Source organism: Tripterygium wilfordii, chromosome 6 (genome assembly GCF_013401445.1).
Source record: "Tripterygium wilfordii isolate XIE 37 chromosome 6, ASM1340144v1, whole genome shotgun sequence".
In the NCBI taxonomy this organism is placed as follows: Eukaryota; Viridiplantae; Streptophyta; class Magnoliopsida; order Celastrales; family Celastraceae; genus Tripterygium; species Tripterygium wilfordii.
The window spans coordinates 1,434,756-1,456,030 of NC_052237.1; the positions used below are offsets into that span (position 1 = coordinate 1,434,756).

The 21,275-nt window shown below is 37.4% G+C and overlaps 3 protein-coding genes and 1 long non-coding RNA gene across 7 annotated transcripts; 2 read left to right on the top strand and 2 right to left on the bottom strand.

Annotated features, from left to right (window-relative positions):
* The first annotated feature begins 434 nt into the window (after positions 1-434).
* Positions 435-3,337, top strand: LOC119999647 (autophagy-related protein 8C-like). 4 transcript variants are annotated; one of them, XM_038847339.1, is made up of 6 exons: positions 435-555; positions 659-705; positions 1,399-1,454; positions 1,609-1,661; positions 2,817-2,935; positions 3,014-3,337. In XM_038847339.1, exons 1-6 carry the CDS (start codon positions 458-460, stop codon positions 3,106-3,108), a joined length of 468 nt encoding a protein of 155 aa, XP_038703267.1. In that variant the 5' UTR covers positions 435-457; the 3' UTR covers positions 3,109-3,337. The 4 variants fall into 4 exon arrangements, with proteins under 4 accessions (XP_038703267.1, XP_038703268.1, XP_038703270.1 ...); XM_038847340.1 differs by having other exon boundaries at positions 462-555; positions 650-705; XM_038847342.1 differs by having other exon boundaries at positions 492-558.
* A 2,326-nt stretch (positions 3,338-5,663) lies between these two features.
* LOC120000089 (transcription factor MYB101) lies at positions 5,664-7,122 on the bottom strand. Its single transcript, XM_038847962.1, has 3 exons — positions 6,778-7,122; positions 5,862-6,693; positions 5,664-5,773 (listed from the first exon to the last, which is right to left on the bottom strand). The coding sequence occupies exons 1-3, from the start codon at positions 7,120-7,122 to the stop codon at positions 5,664-5,666; spliced, it is 1,287 nt and encodes a 428-aa protein (XP_038703890.1).
* A 2,683-nt stretch (positions 7,123-9,805) lies between these two features.
* On the bottom strand, positions 9,806-11,541 carry LOC119999625 (membrane metalloprotease ARASP, chloroplastic). Its single transcript, XM_038847309.1, has one exon. It carries the CDS (start codon positions 11,406-11,408, stop codon positions 10,044-10,046), a length of 1,365 nt encoding a protein of 454 aa, XP_038703237.1. The 5' UTR covers positions 11,409-11,541; the 3' UTR covers positions 9,806-10,043.
* Positions 11,542-14,961: 3,420 nt separating this feature from the next.
* On the top strand, positions 14,962-16,621 carry LOC119999534. Its single transcript, XR_005468467.1, has 3 exons — positions 14,962-15,171; positions 15,835-15,966; positions 16,374-16,621. It is a non-coding gene; the product is annotated as an uncharacterized LOC119999534 (long non-coding RNA).
* The last annotated feature ends 4,654 nt before the right edge of the window (positions 16,622-21,275 follow it).

Here is a 21,275-nt window from a genome sequence, read left to right on the forward strand (position 1 = left end):
ATTGGAGTTTGGAGTATCGATCCCTTGTATGAGACTCTTCATCTTATGAGCTAGATTCCAAATTTAATTCACAATTGTTTCACCAACCATGAAAAGATCGCTGCTTCCGTTTTGTGCCTCCCTCCATTTTCCTACAAACGTCTAAGGCATCATCATACCTCCCATTCTGTCTTTATACCCCGCAACCATTCACTTATTGCATGTGAGGCCCTCACGAAAATTGATCACACTTGCGCGACATGGAATCAAGACTGGACACTGTATTGACCTTTCTCGACCCACTTATGAATAGATGTTTCTGGGCCAGGGGGCCCAATGCTTTCTAAAACCCTAGTTTCTAATTTTAAGAGTCGGAACGGCGTCGTTTCTGCGATATCTAAGTAACCCAAGGGCTATTAAATTATTATTAATAACCGCATTAGTATTCAAAAATCAACAATAAAATAATACTATTTAAATGATGTTGCTCACAATCCACTCTATACTCCCCTTTTTCCTGGTTTTGGGATCTCGATACTCCTCTCGTTCTCTCTCCTTCCGGCTGCGCTGTAGCCCGTAGTTGCATCCCCTTCCTTTTTCCAATTTTAATTTTGATTAATATTCTGTTGATTTGAAACCCTAACTCTTTGTTCCTTCTTTTTGCTTTGAGTTTTCCAAGAAGTGTCGACATGGCCAAGAGCTCTTTCAAGATGGATCACCCTCTCGGTTCGTATTCTTTTCGCACTACTTTTTTTTTTCTTCTTTTTGAGCTGCACGAGATATTCTGTTTATAATTTAGGGTTCTATTGAGTATATTGTCGAGGACGACGAACTGTAATATTTTATTTTCGGTTATTTGGCTCAATAACTGGATTGAGTTAAATTGTCAACAAAATATTTGAAGTTTCTTGGTTGTTCATGCAATTTTGTATTGCGTTCTAATTTAAATATTGATGCTCATCGCAACTTCCGTTTGATATTCCTAAACTTCACTTACTGACAATGGTTGATGAATGCTATATCTATATGCGAGTTTGAAGTTCTTTTTTCTTTTCTTTCTCACTGCAACCTAGGCAGGGTTTATATGTAGTGAAGCATAAGATGATATTCAGACATCTGTTTCTTGTTGCTATTGTGTTTGTCTGAATTATTCTTTTTGACCAGTAATGATTCGTTTAAAGGAAACTAGGAAAGTGTTAAGGTCTTAACTTAATTTCTCGAGTTACACGAATTGACTTGTAGATTGCAAGTAGAATAAGGGTGTTCAGGCATTATGCCGTGGTATGCTGATTACAAACACTATATTAGAATGACGTGCTTCAAGTTCAAGACAATATGAAAAAAAATTTGAGTTCTATCATTCTATGTAATGTTGTTTTGTCTTCGTGTATTGATTACATCTCTGTTTTATTATGTCAGAAAGGAGACAGGCTGAAGCTGCTCGCATCAGAGAAAAATATCCAGATAGAATACCAGTATGACTTTCCAATGCTCTTCTGTTTATATGTGTTTGCATTATTGCATGTGTTCATATGTGTCTGGTTGGGGATTGATGCAAAGGTTTGTGCCTGTGTGCATGATTATTTATCCTATTATTTTGCACTCTAAGTTAATTGAATTTATGCGCAGGTAATTGTGGAAAGGGCTGAAAAGACTGACGTGCCTGACATTGATAAGAAAAAGTTTGTTATCTTTATCTATACTCTTCCTTTTATCCTGAAGCTAGATATATTTTTTAGCAACTCTGTGTTGACTCTGGAGTTGCCAAGTTTTTCTATTGAGAAGTTTGCCTTTGATGAAGAGATATAGCTAAAAAAGATAATAAATGCGAGAAAAGTTACATGAATTGAATTTTGTCATCTAAGAGCTGATTGTAGTCATTTTTTTTGTATGAGGATGCTCGTCGTTTAACCGGTTTTAATTATATTTTTTACTTACTCTAGAGGCACATTCTTATTTCTTTATCCGTATTATTGCTATGATTTCATGGTCAATTATTTTTTGAATGTAGATTCTGATATGTTGTAGTTTCGAATGCTATCACCATCTAGTTCGTTGGCAATTTACATGAAAGCTTTAATTTACATTTTACAATGACCCTTCAACATGTGCTATGGGGGTTTACTCATTTTGTGGTTTTTTTTTTAATCGTGCTTTGGTGGAGAGCTTAGATCCATGGGAATGTGGGAGTTGCAATCCTGTTTCTGGAAGGGGAAAAAAAATCAAAAGCAATTACCTGTTGCCTGTTGGTGGTAGTTATATATCGTTAAAGGATATCAAATGAAACTTTTTAGTGTGAAGACACCAAATGAGTTTTCTGGTTTTCTTACCTTTGCTGCACTGACAACAGTGGGACAAATCATGTCTCTCTGCTTGTCTTGCATGGATTAGTTTATGCAATATACCTCTTGACAGGCACTAGTATTATGAATCCAAATACGCTACTTCTTTCCTATAAAGAATCACACAACTGAAATATGCTGATTTTCTCCCGAAAAATCTGCTCTGTAGTTCTTTTGATGCATGTAGTCTGCATGTTTTTTCTTGACTGTTGTTTGTATTCCAATAATTGTTATGTGTCAAGTGTTCCTATTGACTTTCCACTAATGTGTTGGGCAAGTCGAACTAATAGAAAACTTGTAGCCTTATTGCTAAAAGCTAATCAATTTAACTTGTGATAAAAAAAGCGTGCTGACTGTTAGAGAAATTTACCCAGCCATTATATTCTTAATTTTCTATTGTGCTCTTTCTTTCTCTCTCTCCCTCTTTCTGTGTGTGTGTGTGTAAGTGTTTTACTGCCCCCATGGTAATTAATGTATCAACTGTGATGGATGTAGATATCTGGTCCCTGCTGATCTGACTGTTGGCCAGTTTGTGTATGTGGTTCGGAAGAGGATCAAGCTTAGCCCTGAGAAGGCTATTTTTATTTTTGTCAAGAACATTCTACCACCCACTGGTAAGATTTTAGTCTTTTAATTTTTTTGAGAATTGTAAGTATGTACTCTTTTACCAAGTCTTATTTGTATTGGTGCAGCTGCCATGATGTCTGCAATTTATGAGGAAAATAAAGATGAAGATGGTTTCGTTTACATGACCTATAGCGGTGAGAACACATTTGGTATATTCTGACTTCCGAGATGCAATGAAACTGTGTCTGTGAATAAGGCCTGCAAGATGACAGGAAGATTCTAGATAAGTTGTAAATTCTCTCTCCCTTAGCCATGTTTTCTTTTAGGATTTACTTTTCCTGCAATTTGTCTAAAAAATTTGGTTCTCAGGATAAGACATTTATATTCTGTTTTCTGCATTTACATTTTTTATGGCATGGGTGAGTGTCTTACATCCTACTTCACTTTTATGTTCGAAAGAATTTTAACCATAGCGCTTACCTAGCCCAAATTTCTTGCTTACTGATTTGGTTTTGGAAAAATTAATTGACGGATCCTGTAAATAAAGCAAATGGTATCGGTTACTCTATGCTTTGATGAGTTTTCTTCCTACTTTTACTTGTTACTTTAGAGTGTGTTTGGATTGAGGGATTTGGAGGGAAGGGGAAAGAAGGGAAAGAGAGTTTCTTTCCATTTCCTTTGTTTGGATAGTTTATAAAAAAAATAAAGGGAGTGATTAAATTTGAGGGGATTTGGGGGAATATTTCATTAAATTTTTGTCAAAATTCTTCCTCCCAAAATGGAGTCATTTGGAGGGAATGAATGACTAATTAAGTTATTTATAAGTTAAAAACATTTTTTGTCCTTATACATAATACTTCAACATAAATTGTAAGGATAAACTAGTAAACTAAACAACTTTTATTTTCTTTCCCTTTTTATCTATCCAAACATGAGAGAGAAATGTATTCTCCCTTCCATTCTCTACCCTTCTCTTCCTTCATTTTCCCTTCTCTTCTCTTCCCTTTCCTCCAAATTCTTCAATCCAAACACTCTTAGAATATATGAGGATGAGGATGATGATGATCGATGGTCAATGCTTGATGGAGTGAGTTAGGATTGGGTTTGGGTTTGGGTTTGGGTTTGGGTTTGGGTTTGGGTCTGTGGCCTGTGGCGCTGTGATCTTGTGGTGTTGCCCTGGTATTTACGTATCAAGAGCGCTAACTGAACAAGAGCTAGTAGCCTTAGAAAAGAAATATGTTTCCCTGACAGAGGTGAATGGATAAATATGATTTACAACTCCCAGTGATTTGGCATGTTTGATTATTATAAGCAACCAGCTGCCCGATGGATCCATTCTACTGATCAAGCTAACAGAGCATAGACCTTTAGAAGCACGTATAAGTAGTTGTCAATTCGTTTGGAGGAGAACTTGTGATACTGATTATTGACCCATTTCATTCCAGCTGAGGTTCCACTCTTGACCTTTTGGGTGCCAACAGTAGCTCTTCTTTTGGCCTTGTCAAGTCCTGCAGATGCTGCTGCCTTAACCTCTGCCATCTTCTTGCCACTGCTTCCGCTTGTTTTCTTGTTCTTTTCATCGTCATCTTGGCCATCTAAGTTGTCCCATTGATCAGCCCCGGTTGGCGTCTTGCTAGCCATGGCCCTGAAGAGCTGATCCTCTATTATACAGGAACTGAACTGGATTGTTTTTCAAGCTTTTTGGATCTTCCATCCTGTAAAATAGGATGCGGATCCTATTTACTGGAGATGCTCTAAGATTCATTCAACATGTACCAATGTCACTATGTGTCATCTTCTCAATTCCCAAAACCTATTATATAATTTCAAGAAAAAAGACCCTATCAAAATTAACTTGGTAATTGGTGTCTGAATCTCTTGACAAGCCACGCCACAACCCACAAGTGCAAAATGAGACATAAGACAACGTGCGTATTTGGGATACATTCGTGGAGAAAAAGCCAAAAGTGAGGAGGAAGAATAGTTGATAGAAACATGAGAGAACAAAGGGACAAGGCAAATTAAAGGCACACGAGGTCGATGAGGGAGAGGAATTGGTGGCAACAAATGGGGGCAGTGTGAGATCATGCGTCAGTGCATGAGCCTTTTTTACATGCCAAGTGTGACGTTCGTAGGTTCTATTTATTATGTGCATAGAAGAACCACGTGAAAAAAAAAAAAGTCGGCAATCAAATATATTTGTATGTGTATATATAATGTAATATGAGGCCACACCACACCAAGTGCCCCTCCACATACTTTATGGTTCCTGTCCTTATATTCAAGTAATTAAATTCTTATTTGATAAAACGCATGGTCAATGGAGCATATTGACGGATCCACATTCATATGGATGTTAATTTTTTTGTCTCAACTATTTCAAATGCTAAGACGATTTCATGTAGATCATGTAGGATATGTGAGACCCGCGATTTTACATGGATCATGTATGTCCATCTCATCTCAGCATGTGAGTTATATATATATGAGATGTATAATATGTACAATAGGCTTTTACATGCATGCGGTAGACACACAGTCTGAACTAGAAACAAACACTAATTATATAAAACTACAAACCTATGGTCCAAATAAAACCTAAGATAGCTAAATAAAAACCACATGGTAGAAACACATTTTTGTAAAGCTATTGTTAACACATGGTAGAGTTAGGCATGTTGCTTCAGTAGAATGAACAAAAAGGCCATTTGAGTTCATATTACTTTGCATGTCATGTTGTCCTCCATCTGTCCTTTCATACGGCTGTGTTCTTGGCTAGCTGCTTGCCCGGTACCATTCAGTTAGTGGCATTGGTGTAGGGATGTCACTCAGCAAGCTCATCAAATCTTCATCCATGGAGTTCATCTCCTCACTCGTTTCCATCCCTACGTGCAAATCCAAATAAAACAAAAGTAAAATTTTTCATATATATAGGAAGAAAAGAAACATTGAAATTATCATATTAACACTCACCACCAACAGTTGATTGTGATTGTGATTGCGATGCTCTCATGTTATTCCATTGCTGCAATAAGCCATTATCACCCGAGGCATCATCAATACCATCACCAATTAATGCCAGTTTAAAGCGCTTACTCGCAGTTTCCCCATCGTCGTCGTCCTCATTCTCACCATCAATGACTACGACTGCCTTATTACCCTTCTCGGATCCCAGGGATGTACTTTCTGTCTTACGTGAATACTTAGCATGTGATTCCTGCACCAGGGCGTCCAACAAACCACTAGTCTCAATTTCGTAGCCATTGATATTATAGATAAAATTCTCCGTCGACTCACAATCACCACCGTCTTCATTAGATGAGACAGGAGGAGGAGGTGTTTGGATTGAAGGGAGCCCTTCAGGCTCAGCAATAGCTCCCATCATCATTGAAGTGTAACTCATATCATTACGTCCATATTGAATCAATGACGGCGCTGCAGCTGCCAACGCAAGGTTCGGGTTATACCAAGTTGGATTTGGAGCTCCGAATAGAGAAACCGGGTGTAAAAACTGGAGTTGATGGCTCTGATCATTGGTGTAGGGAGGATTCATTTGTAACAGCGGGTTTGTTGGTGTTGAGAGGTTGAATGGAATTGAACTACAATTCGGATCCGACGATGAAAGGACGAGTGACCCAAATGACGAAATTTTCAGAGGTTTAATTTGTCGTTGTGCCAATGCAACTAATCCATCTTGGTTCAGTTCATCTTTATTATTAATGTTTTTAGGCAAACCAGCTCTGTTACGCCTCTTCATTCTTGTGTTCCAAAAGTTTTTGATTTCATTATCAGTTCTACCAGGCAACTGCATAAGTCCATAAACATATAGAGAAAAAACCAATTTTAAAGAATTTAACCAAAAAAAGAAAACATATGTATGTATGTATACCTCGCTAGCCATGCGAGCCCATTTGTTGTCAAGTTTGGAGTGGAGATCAACAATGATGAATTCGTCTTCAGGCGAAAAAGGGACTTTCTTGAGATCAGGCTTTAAATGGTTAGCCCATCGAAGCCTACAGCTCTTACCACACCTCATCAGCCCTGTCTTCCTCCGTACACCATTCCAGTTCCCTTCTCCCTGCCTCATCACGTACTCTCTCAGGATCGCATCCTCCGACTCAGTCCATGGGCCCTTCTTCAGCCCATTTCCTTGCTCTCCTCCACCCTCATTAATGGACCCTTTCTTCAGCCCATCTCTCTTCACTCCTCCTCCACCACCGTTGGGCTCGGGCATCTCTCAATTTTCTCGAAATCTCCACCACCACCGCAACCAGCACAACCGTGAATACTATCTTGCTATGCTTTGTGGGGGGTTTAAATGGAATATGGGAGTGGAGTTTGTCACTCTAAAAAGTTCATTTTCTTTAATTGGTTTTTTGTCCGTACCTTCTGACTATGGTGGTGGGGGGTTTTGTTGTTTTTTTCTGAGAGTTTTTTTTTTCCCTCTCCTCTCCTCATGCGAGAAGAACGAATGAAAGGTGAGGGGAGAGAGAGAGAGACAATCAAGCTTTGATTTGTCTCTCTGAGGGTAATTTTGGTTCTGCAAATTTGGTTGATTATACCAATTGTGTAGATAACTAGATATAGAAAGTGTGTAGATATAGAGAGAGAAACAAATTAATGAATCGTGTGTAGATATATATATATATATATATATATATATATATAGAGAGAGAGAGAGAGAGAGAGAGAGAGAGAGAGAGAGAGAGAGAGAGATGGAGAAGGAGAATTTGAAGATTTTTTTGAGTTTTAGAGATAGAGAGATAGATGCATGAAGAAGATCTGAGAGAGACGTTGGTGGGGTAGATTAGAGGGAAATTTCAATTACAGGTGTGAGCTTCCATCTCGGTCCGGTTTACATGGTTTGAGGTACGTCCTTCACTTTCTAGGATGCGTTTCCAACCTCCACTCAACGACATGCACAGACTAATTTATGATTTATCTGTTCATACATAAAAATAAATAAATTATGGTCTGAAATAAAAAATTAATGAAATTTACAACACCTTAAAATTTATTGAAACCCGTAGTTTAGAATTTCAAATATCTTAGTTTTATAATGAATTATGAGCATATTACAAATAAATCACTCACAATAAAAGAATAGGGTATACTTGTGCTCAAACCAACTAGAGTATTATAGACATTAGACAATGTTTTATTTTTATTAATCATATTCTTAATCAAAAGAATATAATTTTTAAAGTTGGACAATTGCACGTAACGAAACCCTAAACGACTCTGCATTATCTCGCCTCGATACTATATTTTCACGTTAGAATGAAGATATCTCTTAATTTATTTTCTTTCCATAATTTGATGCACATCATTTGTCGGTATGTTCATTAAGTATGTTTCAGTCTCGTTTATATTCATAGACTTTTGTGTTGCCAGATTGGCAAATTTCAATAGTGGATTTTTCATTCGTTGAATGTTTTTTCTTTTATTAAATAATTTTGTCGTTTATCGATAATTATATATCAATCAACTCTATGAATATTTTTAAAAAAATACTTTACATAAATTCAATGTATTTATATATTTTGATTTCATTGGTTATGTCACCATGATGGATGTATTTGCAACTAATACTCCGTTTGATAAACAATTTTAAAAGTAATATATATGTTGATTGTAAAATGTTATTTTAAATACTAACATATATATTGTTTGGAATGCCATGACTATTGACTATTTGGTTAAAGTGTTGAACTATATAGCTATGAGATAGCTCACTGGTGAACTCTCCCACCTAATACCTTGAGATCCTATGTGGCATGGTCATTGTTTAAATGTTTTTCAACTTGACATATGACATGGTCATGCCATGTAGGCGCCACCTAAACTTGAGATGGCTTGGGCCACCAAAAACTTGGCCCTTACCATTTTCCTTGTCTTTTATACGAATTGGAATTCTGATCGCATCAGTCATCACCATTTCCTGTACCGAACGTTAGGATTTGGGTTGTAACCGTCGTTAGATGACGATATCACTACTCTTAAAATCACGGGCTTAATGAGGGCTAGATGTAAATATCGGCCAGTGGGCCGCGTCTCTAAGCACAATCATCACGAGCGAAATAGGCCCATGGGTTGTAGTAGTAGTAGACTAGTATATGCGCTCTTAAATTACAGGTTTGATGAGGGCGCCGAGCATTAATATTGGCCCCTTTGTCTCTTTTTATGTTATCAGGGTAGCCCAGTTGGTGGGGAGACCGGAGAAGGTAGATTGGCGGTGGGTGGTCACTGACTCACTGGTGTCTGCCTGTCTGCTAATTTGTCGCAGTGGCCTGACCTAAAAAGGAAAAAAGAAATAGAATACAGTACACATCGTGGAGTATTTATTAAGACTAAATGTTGGCTATAGCCTGCATGTATGGTTTTTCTTCATGTTACTTAAAAGTATAGATTACAGTTTATCAGAAATTTGTGCCACTTTGATTGGAAACAACTACCAGTAGAACGGTGTTATAACGAATATATACATCATCTCCACAACAATTGTTTTGGAATCTTGATTGAAACAGATTTTTAATCAAAGCCTTCCAGCTCTTCTTCAAGTAGCACTTTGGTTCATCCTTCAACAAATTTCCCCATATACTTTCAAAGAAAGAAACCATTCATATAAAAAAATAATTAAAAAAAAAAACCAGAAGAAGAAAGTAACCATTCAACCTACAGATGATAGCCCACAAACAAAATGGAGTTACGGCACAATAGATTCCAGTCAACAACAACATATAAGAACAAATGCAAACATGTTAGAGCTGAGCATCAAGAAAAACCCAACCCCAACCAACAATAGAGTAAGAAGGTCACTTCCCTCTTGGAAATAACCCAAGAAAGACTCGAGCACAGGATCATAATACATAGGAAAAAAAAAATTGTAATTGTTGTATATTGTCCACAGAGATTATAAAGCATTCAAACGCATGGCTACTCTTAGTGTTACTATTATCCTTGAAGTAAAGTATGACTTACAGGGCTGTAACAAAGATCCATATTGGACGGAACAAATTACACGTATAATGTCTTTCCCCGTGTCAAGCATCAGCGGCAAACTAGCCAAACAATTTGATTTGTAACCATCTCTGTAGCTAGCTGTTTGTCTTTTCAAACCAGATCATTTTCCATCTTCAATCAACTTGCAAGTGATCACAACATGGCTTTGATGAACTCAAGGTTTAGGGTATCCTTCACAATTAGGAACAATCCAAGGAGTATAATGAGCATTATCCCCGAAGACATAATCCGCTGCTCAACTTCTAGAGGGAGTTTTCTCCCACCCCTAGCTGCCTCTATGAGGATCAAGGCTAGGGAGCCCCCATCTAAAGCAGGTAAAGGAAGGAGGTTTATTACAGCAAGGTTAAGATTGAGCAAGGCTGCAAACTGGTAAAGGCCATCAATATTCGATCTTGCAACTTCGGCACCTACAGCAATAATGGCCACTGGACCTGCAACCTTACTAGCAGATTGAGAGAAGTTTAAAAATGTCTGTTTTAGGCTATCCAGAACATTATACAAGAGACCCCAAGTTTCTCTACCAGCATAACTAACAGCTTCTAAGAGATTCTTTGCCACAATCTTCTCAATCTTTATATTTGGTGATAGCTGAACACCAATTCTTCCAGTTCCATCAACATTTAGATCTGGTGTAATCCCAATTTCATAATCCTGCTTTCCCCTCCCAACCTTGAGCAACACATTTCTTTTAGGATTTCTCTTGACGATATCAACTACCTCAGTAACCGCACTAGGTCCAGTTTTTGGCAATTCAATTCCATTAATTGCAAGGATTACATCGCCTGGAAGCAACCCATCCCGGCTAGCAGCAGAAGAAGCTCGAACCTCGGCCAAAAGTACCCCAGGAAAGGCCTCTTGCACAGGCAAACCAACTGACACTACTTGAACAAAGATTATCATATATGCAAAGATTATATTGGCAATCACCCCAGCTGATACTACAATCAATCTATCTAATACTGGTCTATTCTTAAGCAAATTTTCATCGTCAACGGGGATATTACTCTCCGGATCATTATCAGGAAACCCCACAAACCCACCAAGAGGAAAAGCTCTAATTGAGTACTCGACATTCTTGGCATTGAATTTAGCTAAAATTGGACCAAACCCAACTGCAAATTTACTTACATGAATACCTTGGAGATAAGCGGCAAGGAAATGGCCACTTTCATGGACAATAATTATCGCCGTCAACACTGAAACCGCCTCTAATACAGATTGAGCATTCTCGAAATTTCCATAATCCAAACCAGCAAAAGCACCTGACCTGAAATCAACCCTCCTACCAAGCGGGTACCTACTCTTGTTGAATAAAAACTGGCTCTTGCTCCGAAAATCGAGTTTGGAAGGAGTTGAATAATCAATGGAAGAGGATAAAGATTTTAATAGGTGGGTTTTAAGTTTCACGGAGGGTTCCAAAAAGGGTGATTTTGAATTGGTTAATCTGGAGAGGGAAGAGGAACAATATGGAGGAGAAGTTGAGAAGTTTAATAGCATGATTTTTCTTGAAATTTTTTTTTTTGGAGAGTATTCAAAAAGGGGAACTTTGGGCTAATGAGAGAAGGAGATGCAAAGATGGTTTTGGATAATTCATCATTTTTTGATCTGTGGAGGGGAAGTCACTGACGGGGATCTCTCCCTGTTGCTTACGTTCGCTGGTTTGAACTTTGAAGTGCATTTTTGGACTTCGCGATCCATTAATGGAAGGCCCAACAATACTTCCAAAACCCTGTCAGCGATTATAATTTTGGGCTTATCGGGCTCTATTATGGGCTTCAATACAGGCTTGATTGATAGCTTTGGGCTTCTTTATAACAACCTTTTATTGGGCTTAACTTACAATTCAAGATTATAACCTCGGGCTTTTACCAGTCGTTGGTTGATTAAGAATTTGAGATAATTACGATCGGCAAAAAGTTGCCTTGCAAAAGTTGATTAGATTTCCAATAGTAGGGTTTTAGAATGTTCATCCTTTGAAAATGGAATCATTCTGGCCTAACAAAAGGCTGAGAAGGAGAGTGAGTAGTGAAAGGAAAAGGTCATGAAAATGGAATTATTTTTAATTTGGCCAAATCCAATCGTATCTGTTAAGTGGGTCTTCTGAGTTTGATTTGGTTAGAAGTCAAAGACAAAAGTGGCACAGAAAGAATGGAAATTCAGTCAAATCTAAAGGAATAGATTAGAAGGGAGAAAAAAAAAGAAAAGAAAAAAAAGACATGGCTCCTCGTCAACACCCACACAAACCCAACAGCACCTCTAAATCATGCCAGCGAAGTGATGATGCATTGGTGATGCTTCTCTCACGTCATTTATTAACTGCCTTTGCCTAATTAAATTCAATCATGAATTTTTACATATACATGTCATATATATTTTGCAGTAATGATAGGATATCACAATTATTCCAGCGGTTGGATTGTGTACGTAGGATTTCATATATGTTACGTGTGACATATTTCATATGCGTCATGTGTAACATATGGAGCCTACGAATTCACTTGATTAGCTGGGATATTTGGGATACTAACTACTTTGATTTATCTAATAATTTGATGTGATAAAATGTTGGTTAGGAGCAAATCCTTCCAGTTAGAAGAATCATATTTGGTTCTGTACTACTTGTTTGCTCTTGACTTGAGAGAGTTGAGACCACTTTGGCCTCTGAATTAATCAAAGTCATGGATGGTATTTGATTACATCAAATCAAAGTTCATGGTAGCTAAGATAGAAGCCAATTTAGGGTTTCGACAGGGCAATAATCCAAATAATGAATCAACTCCTCCAACCCACGAATATGCTGAAGAGGATAAGAGACAGAAAGGTAAAACAAACCCTAATTAAAACCGGTCGTATTTCAACGAAACAAAACATCTTGCACTCTAAAAAAAATGATGATTCACTTTGGTAGGGACTCTCTGGAGGGAATCGTATTAAATGCAAACCAACAGAAAGCAAAGGTTCATGCCTGGATAGGCCCCATGGTTCCAACTTCTCCAGCTCAAACACGATTCCTTCACTAACCGCTTCGTCTGTTTCTACTTATCAGTCTCTTTTTATTTTTCTTTTAATTAAACAACGTAAACGAAAATGCACACGATCTAAGTGAATTCATGGACTCCACATATCCCACATGAAATTTGTACGAACAAGATGAGATCCCTATCATAACTGTAATCTAAAAAAATTGATCAATTTCCTGTTGATTACTCTATTACTCTTTTCGGATCCTAACATACGTACAGAAGATATACAGTTTAGGACTTGGGTAGTAGGGTAGTAAGTGAAAATCCAGACATTGACATGTCTAATGTGCTGGTCTATGAACGCATGGATTTTGGTCCACGCATTCACATTTGACATATGTATACAGTTGTTCACAATTTTGAAAAACCCTAGCTAGCTGCATAGTACATATACAAGACGTGATTAATCAGACCAGATAGTTCTTTATCGTTCGTTATGTAAAGACTATTATACCCATCGATACAGATCTTCTAGGAATCACAGGTGCTACTCAAGATGCATGAAAATATTAGAATCCGAAAATAATCATATGCATATATAATTAATTAAAGAGAGAGCTTGAAATTACGTACCTAATATATGAATTAGGGTTAGGGTTGCAGAAGAACGGAGAGGGAGAGAGAATAGCAGAAGAAGGAGATATTGACGCGGCTCAATCAAAATTTACATGATCACTTCACTTCAATCTAACCATGTATTCCGATTGAGGCGCGCCAATACCTTCGTACCCAATATTTGTTCTTCGCCAGTACTCTCTCCACCACTACTACTGCAAACACGCCATCCGCAATTGGCTTCGCTTACGAGGCTCACAAATTTGAGAGAGAGAAAACAAAAACAAAAAAGTAAGTGGGTCACACGGTTTAAATTAGATCGATGTGTGTGTTTTCCTTCTCTCACAAATCGCAATTGCAGCAGTAGATATAAAGAAGCCCTTTTGAGTGAGCTACTTCTCTTAGAGGGGACCAGCCTTAATATATGGAGGACCATTTGTTGTGAAAAAGGAAACAAAGCAGCTCAAAATTGTTTCCGTCTTGATGGCATATCACGTTCTGAGGAGTTCTTTGACGCTCAAGTCAGTAAACTAATTCCGACTCAACTTGACAAGTAATTAAGCTATTAATTGGGAGGTGCTCAGAGCTTTCGAGCAAGTAAAGTGCATGAGTTTCAAAGTTAGGGATCGTTTGCCTATCATTAGATTGAAGTCTTATTTTAGATGAGATCTAGTCTTGGCAAGAGTATATCTCTTCTCCCTGATTTTAGATGGATTTACAGCAAAAATCATATCATGATTCATTTTTTAAGTGGAATATGTCTCTTATTGGATTCTCGATTTTTTTTATGGTATTGTTTGGTCACAATGAAATATTATCGAGGAGCTATGCTCGATATTGCACAGAGGGGGCCTCTTGGTCCGGCGAGATGTTTTCTTCTCAATTATTGTGTCTTGTGTCATCCTCTCCATAATCGGTTGGTGTCCTTAGTTCTACCTTAATTGGGGACCGAAGAGACTTCCTTGACTGATGATAGCTTGGTTTTAGGTGCCATGTGTCAATATCTCAATGGAGATTATTTCGATACTATCACTAATAATCACTACAAGAAATTGGGAATTTTGCGATGGAAATTAGTGATGGAAAATTTTCCGTCACTAATTACAGCTTTTGCGACGGAAAATAAAAGAATTTCCGTCGCAAAAGTCAATTCAAAATCAAGACCAGTTTGTGATGGTATTAGTGACGGAATATTCCGTCGCTAAAATTTTCCATCACAAATTCCGTGACAAATTTTGGCGCAAACACCTGCCAAAAATAGTGATGGATTAGTGACGGAATTCGACTTCCCTCACTAATTTAGCGACGGAATTCAAATTCCCTCACTAAATTATTAGTTAACTAATAAAATTTAAATTAAATTAAATACCCATTTTAAGTAGTGATGGATAAAATTCAAATAGCGACGGAAACGATTTCGTCGCTAATGTAGAACATAAATCTACGTTTTTGACAATGAAAAACCCTAAAAATTGTTTTCTAACTTCTCTCTTTGTGACAACCCTCTTGTTCTCTCATGCTCGGCCACTCAAGCTCTCGATCTAACATCATCAATCAAGCACCTGCTACGATTTGAGCCTTAACTTCTCTCTTCGCGACAACTCTCTCGTTCTCTCATGCTCCGCGGCTCAAGCTTTCGGTCTAACATCGTCAATCAAGTACCTACAATTTGAGCCTTTGGGGTATGCTTTTTTTACTTTTCGGTCAGAATCTTTTCCTTCTTTTGATTTTGGGTTAGAGTCTTTATGCTGAATTTAGGTTTATTAGGCTTTATTTGGTAATGGGTATCTGCGGCTTTTCTTTCTTAACATGTACTTGTAGTTGAACTTAGTGAGCAGATTTGGTACCTGGATCCTTTTCGTTTTGGTAGATTTGGAGTTGTTTGAACTGCTCTTGATCTTTGTTATTGTATGCAGGGTATGATTCCCCTTGGGTCTGGGTGGTAAGGAATAGTTTGTCCTCTTTCATGTCTTATATTCTCTCCTGTGCGCTTATGACCCTATTTCAATTTTCAAATACATGTGAGAACCTAATAGATGACTATGATGTTTGGATTTGGTAGCCAGTGCCCCCTTTTGTTTTATACAAACAAGTCAATAATGTCTCTTAAAGAAATTGTTGTATGAAGTGGATGATTTTCTATAATTGTTGGATTTAGCCAGTAGCTTTGTAGTTTACTTGTTGCAATCTAAGTTACTGAAAAATAAGTAATAGAATTTTTGTTGTTTGATACAATAATGAAGTGCTAAATCCCTTTTATACTTCAGTAAAAATACACTAAAATCACATTAGTGAAGTTTCTTTGCGTTCAACCTCTAATTAACCTCTTTTGGTCTTATTGATAGGGGTTGGTTACCTTCTTATAGAGATGTTTTGCTTGCTATTCGGAAAGAATTAAAAGTTCCCTGCTCTAGCAAAATTGTCAGCTGAAGACTTAAAAGCAAATTTTCTCTTCATCTAGTTCAAGAGTACTCAAGGTAACAACTATTCTGGAATTTACAACATTTCTTGTTGACAACTAATAAGCAATTTATCAAAATGAACTGGGACTGTGTAGGAGGTCCTATATGCATGTGTATCAATTAATTGTTCTTCCTTCTTATCTGATCAAATTTTAAAGTGTGTAGTAGAGGTTTTCATTTCCTAGAAATGATAAGTTACAATTGACACTACCATAACGTGGTTTCATACTTTTATTTACCAAGTGTCTCAGAATCATTTATGTGTTGGTGTATGAATGCGCGGATAGGTTGTCTTATAATTTTCAGTTGTTTATGAACCTAGACAGTTATTCATGTACGTTTTAAGATTCTGGCAGTTTGTTTATATATATATATATGTATGTATATATGTTGTGACTGATATATAATATGACAATTTGTAGATTTCTGGTGATCATTGGACGATCAATACTTTGCAGCGACCGATGCTAGATCAGGGGTGGATGAAACAGGAACTCTTTTCCCAGATGGAGATGCGACCCTCCCGATTACCACCCTGACATAAGCGCGAGGATGTCATTTACTCTTTTGATGAGAACTAGATCTAGGGTTGTCTCTTTGTACTGTATTATTTTGTATTGTATTTGATGAAAATTTTGAACACAACTTTATAGAATTTATTTTTATTGCATATTCTTTCTTACATACTTTAATACTATGAACACGACTAATTGATAATTATATTAAAACTATAAAAATACATAAATTTAAGGATAAAAAATCAATATTTAATTAGTGAAAATAAGTATTTAAAAATTCAAAAAAAAAAGAACATTAGTGACAGAATATTTCTTGAATTCCGTCACAAACTTTATTAAAATTTTGATAAATGCAATAGTCAAAATTTCTTGAATTCCGTCACAAAATCCGTCACAAATAAATTCCGTCGCTAATTTTTCCATCGCAAATTCCTTCACAAAAATTCCGTCGCAAAAATTTTGCGACGAGGGTTTTTGCGACGGAAAAAATTCCATCGCAAATTCCGTCACAAATCGAATTTGTGACGGAATTTCCTTATTTTGCGACGGAATTTTCTGTCACAAAATTAGTGTTTTCTTGTAGTGAATAAAACCAACTATTGTAGAAACTGTGTTTTGCGTTTATGTACGTAAGCCAATTTTGACTCATTACATCGATTTGATCTATTACAAACGGCACCACCGCTCCTAGGCCCGCTTCACGGTGTCACGACACATACCAACGCATGTAGTTGACCACAACTCTCTCTTCTTCTTGACTTGAAAGTCGATAGTGCTGATTTTGTGAAATTTGTTCATATTTTCCTACACGGGAAAATGAAAAAGACTAGTTAATTATTATAATAAAACTCCATTCGAAGTCTTGAGTGATGATCGATAGGTTTACCAACCCGATCTAATTTCCCACCATATATTGGTATCCTAAGCTCCAAAAGAAAAATAATAGAGTAGTTGGGTGAACTGTGCAATCACCTACACTATACGCGCGAGACTGTAAAAACCAACGGCGGAACCAGGAATTTATGTTAGGGGGACTGTTAAAAGTTGACGGGGGTCCTGGGGCAGCGCCCCCGGAAATTTTTTTTAGGCTATTTACATGATACCTATTTAATTGGCAGTACAAGTTACTGAAATTAGTTGATTAGACATTTAGGCTTACTGTTAGTTGAGATTCTTAAGACGAACTTATGAAGAAACACGGTTACACACTTGCACCAACGAAAGAGAGTAGGTACAAAGTGTGTTTTTATTTAGGTGGCTTAGTGTATATTTAGGTATGAACATGTATATAATTATATTTTTATTTATTTATGTATAATTATATAAATATGTATGTATTTGTATATGTATGTATGCATGTATCCATATATATATGTTTGTGTATATATGTGTAAGTGTATATATATATAATTACCAAACATTTGGGGGGACTACAGCCTAGTGTAGTCCCCCTAAATCTGCCCTTGGTAAAAACAATTGACAAACATGAAAGAAATTGTTAATTTTGTTATTATCCACATCCACAATGAACGGCTTGGTGTACCGTGTACTACAGTTTTGGCTCTCAACTATTGGTGAATGAGTTAGTTGTTGAGTAGGTGTATGTACTATCAAGCTACATGAATGAAAGAAGACTGTCTCTCAACGTGATGTGATTTTTATGGTATCAAGTATCAACTTCAATTTCAATGAATTAGAATAAGAAAAAGCAAAAGAAACGAATTACGTTTTTTTTTTATAAAAAAATTATTAGTTGTCATTTATAATTGTAATTTGTAAACGTTAGTGATGACAAAAGATCATTTCTCCGAAATTTGTCGTTTTGTATCAAGGGCCGTAGAGAAGAAACAATGCATTGGGCCCTGGTCTCGGCCTGTTGGGATGTAGTAAGACCTCAACACCCCAAGCTTTTTCAAGTCCATGTCAAACTAGACATGTTGGGTTAGGCCAGCACCTTGTGGCCTGCATGGCAGTTGCTTTCGCTTGGTCGTCAGGCCCAGCAGGCTTGAGGAGTAGACGAGGCCCAGGGGCCCACTTTGAACACACTCTATAATTCATGCGGATCTCCGCAGGAGAGTGCACCACAAGCAAGTTTTCCTACTTTCGGGTGCCCAATCGCGCCTCGTTCTCATAGCCTCAGGCCCTGATGTCTGAATGGATCTGTAATTCTGTATAATCTTTCTCTGTAACACCAATCTCTCTGTGTAGGAGCTTGTCAGACAAGGAAGAAAATGTCTAACCACCAAGTAAACTTGTTGTAGTTAACACTACCAGCACCGCTATCAACGTTTTCACCTAATAATACGAAACCGTCCCTCATATGTTCGACAAAATTCCTCATCCGACATTGTTTCCCGTCCTAACTTCAAATTTATTTCATTCGCTCTCTTTGACAAGAACCATTCAACCTACTAATTATCAGAAAACATATCGGCCTTTTATGCTTCCGATGGCTTAGAAGTCTTTTCCTATGGGCTACGGTGTTTCTCAGTTAAGCTGGGAAGATTCGGTGGAACAGGTCGGGAACTCGGATAGTCGGATAGAAGATGTAGATTGGTAGAATTGCAGGTGCCTCTTCACGCATCACATTATGGAGTAGTCATTGACCATGGATTGATTTCATTATGTAGTAATCAAGTCATGAACTCCTAAACTTGTGCTTGAAAATTGCAAAGTTGTTTTTTTTTCCCCGTTTGACTGGCAAAAGTTGGTTGTCTTATAAACAGAGTAGCAAAACTACATCTGTTAAAGCAAATACGAATTAGTAAGAGCAAAATCCCGAAACTAAAGGGGCTGTTATTGATCAAACATAGCCATATTGGGGCTATAAATATATGGCCAACCCCCAGTAGAGCTATCAGTCAATCAGACCTGAAACTGAAACTGAAACTGAAACTGAAATGAGAGATGAATACAGAGGAGATGGAAAGGGACGAGCCGCTGCAAGTTGTAGGAATGAATGGTTTGGGAAGAATATGATTTGTTGATTTTTCCCAGTTCAGTTTTGATGTGGATATTACATTCTTCCCAAGACCATACATTCCAATGATTTGCAGGGGTTCCTCTCTATCCCTTCTTCCTCTGCTGTCTCTACCTGCATTGCTGAGGCATGTGATTTGACTTTCTTTTTTCAGCTTCTAAGGAGAGCTTTTTGTTTGCTTGGATTTAACAATAGAGGAGAGCTGTTTTTTTAACTGTTGACTATTCATAGCCAAAAGTTTATATCAAAGACCTCTTTGGTCTGGTACTACATGTTTTAACTTATTTAGATGGCTAAGCACTGTAAAAATTTTCAGCTTCTTTTTCTTCTTAAAACAATTGGAATTGCAATTTGATTACATCAACCCCGTCCTTCCTGTATTGCCAAAGGTTATCTAATGATCAGGCTCCTACATCTTGCTGGCTTTACTTATTTCAAAGGAATTACATCATATGTCGTATTATAAACTCTCCTATGGTGCACAGATATCCCAGTTCTTGAAATGACATATCTTGTTCTTGTTCGCAGGAATTCGCAACATGCCTTCGGGTTCTTGGTTGCTATCCCATGGATACAGCTTTATAGCTGTCTCTCCTTCACAACCTTCCAAATCTGGCCAGTGGTGGTAATGAAGGTTGAAGATCCTAGCTTGGCTGTGTAGTATAGATAAGAGGTGAATCTTTTTATCTCTCCATTCTCATCAATCCCTCGTTAACTTCTTTTTTTTTCCTTCTTAAGCCTGAAAGGGTTTCATGTAACTGTCTCTGTAAGTTATCCAGCGCTTGTTCTTTCCGGCTCTCATAGTGATACTTGAAACGTGTCGCGTTGGGTACGATCTTTGGAATATGGGGAGTGAATGGTGATACCTGATAGTATAAAGTTAAATGTATAGGTGTATGTTTGTAAACTTGACAAGGCCAAAAGAATATATTCACGAGCCACGAGTGACTAATCGTGGCCGTCAAATTCCGTCATTACTTTTGGCTTTTTCCATGTGCGGCAACTTTTTACGCACCAAGGTCTGCATATAGACACAGTACATCTTCTGTGGTAAGCGGCCTATAAAGAGTGACCAGGTTCAATGAACCTACATATGAACTCCTCTTTCATGTTAGTATTATTTAACATCAGTTCATGGGCAATGATCTAGACCAGTGTGGAGAACTCAAATATAAAATGTAAAAAAAAAAAAAAAACCACAAGTTTTCTGCCGTGGGCAGGGTCGGGGATAGACCGCACGCACTCAAGAGTCTATCCCACATAATAAGTAGTAGAGAAATCAATTCAGTATTTGTTTTTTTGTGTGTGCTTTATAGAATTTTAAGATATATTTCGTGGATTTGGCAGCACAAGTTTCACTCTGTTTATCATTCTAGAGGTACATTGCATTATTTTCTTTTTTTCAAAATTCTCTTCGCTATGTGTGTTTTTTCTTGTAATGAATTGTGTGTAAGTGACTGCATAAGATTGTAATCAAAAAGATATTTTTCTCTTTCATGTTTGCAGCTCCAGGAATTGGCTCTTCCCTACCATTAATGCTCCTTTATTTCATCAACATCAGTAGATAGATTCAATGTGCAGAGTCAGAGCTGGACCATTCAACTGCTTCTTTGTCGGTGGTGGTTGCTCTTGCTACTGTGTTTCTTAGGTATGTTTAAGTTTGCGAAATCTATACAACTAGTCCTGTTCCTGTTAAGCCTGGATTTATTCAAAACTAAGCCTTCAATCTACTCTTGAACTTTCTTAGTTGGGGATGTTGGGAGATTCACTTGGGTTTTTTTGTCAGCAAAACATTAAAGCCATTAATAAGATATTTGCCGATCTAA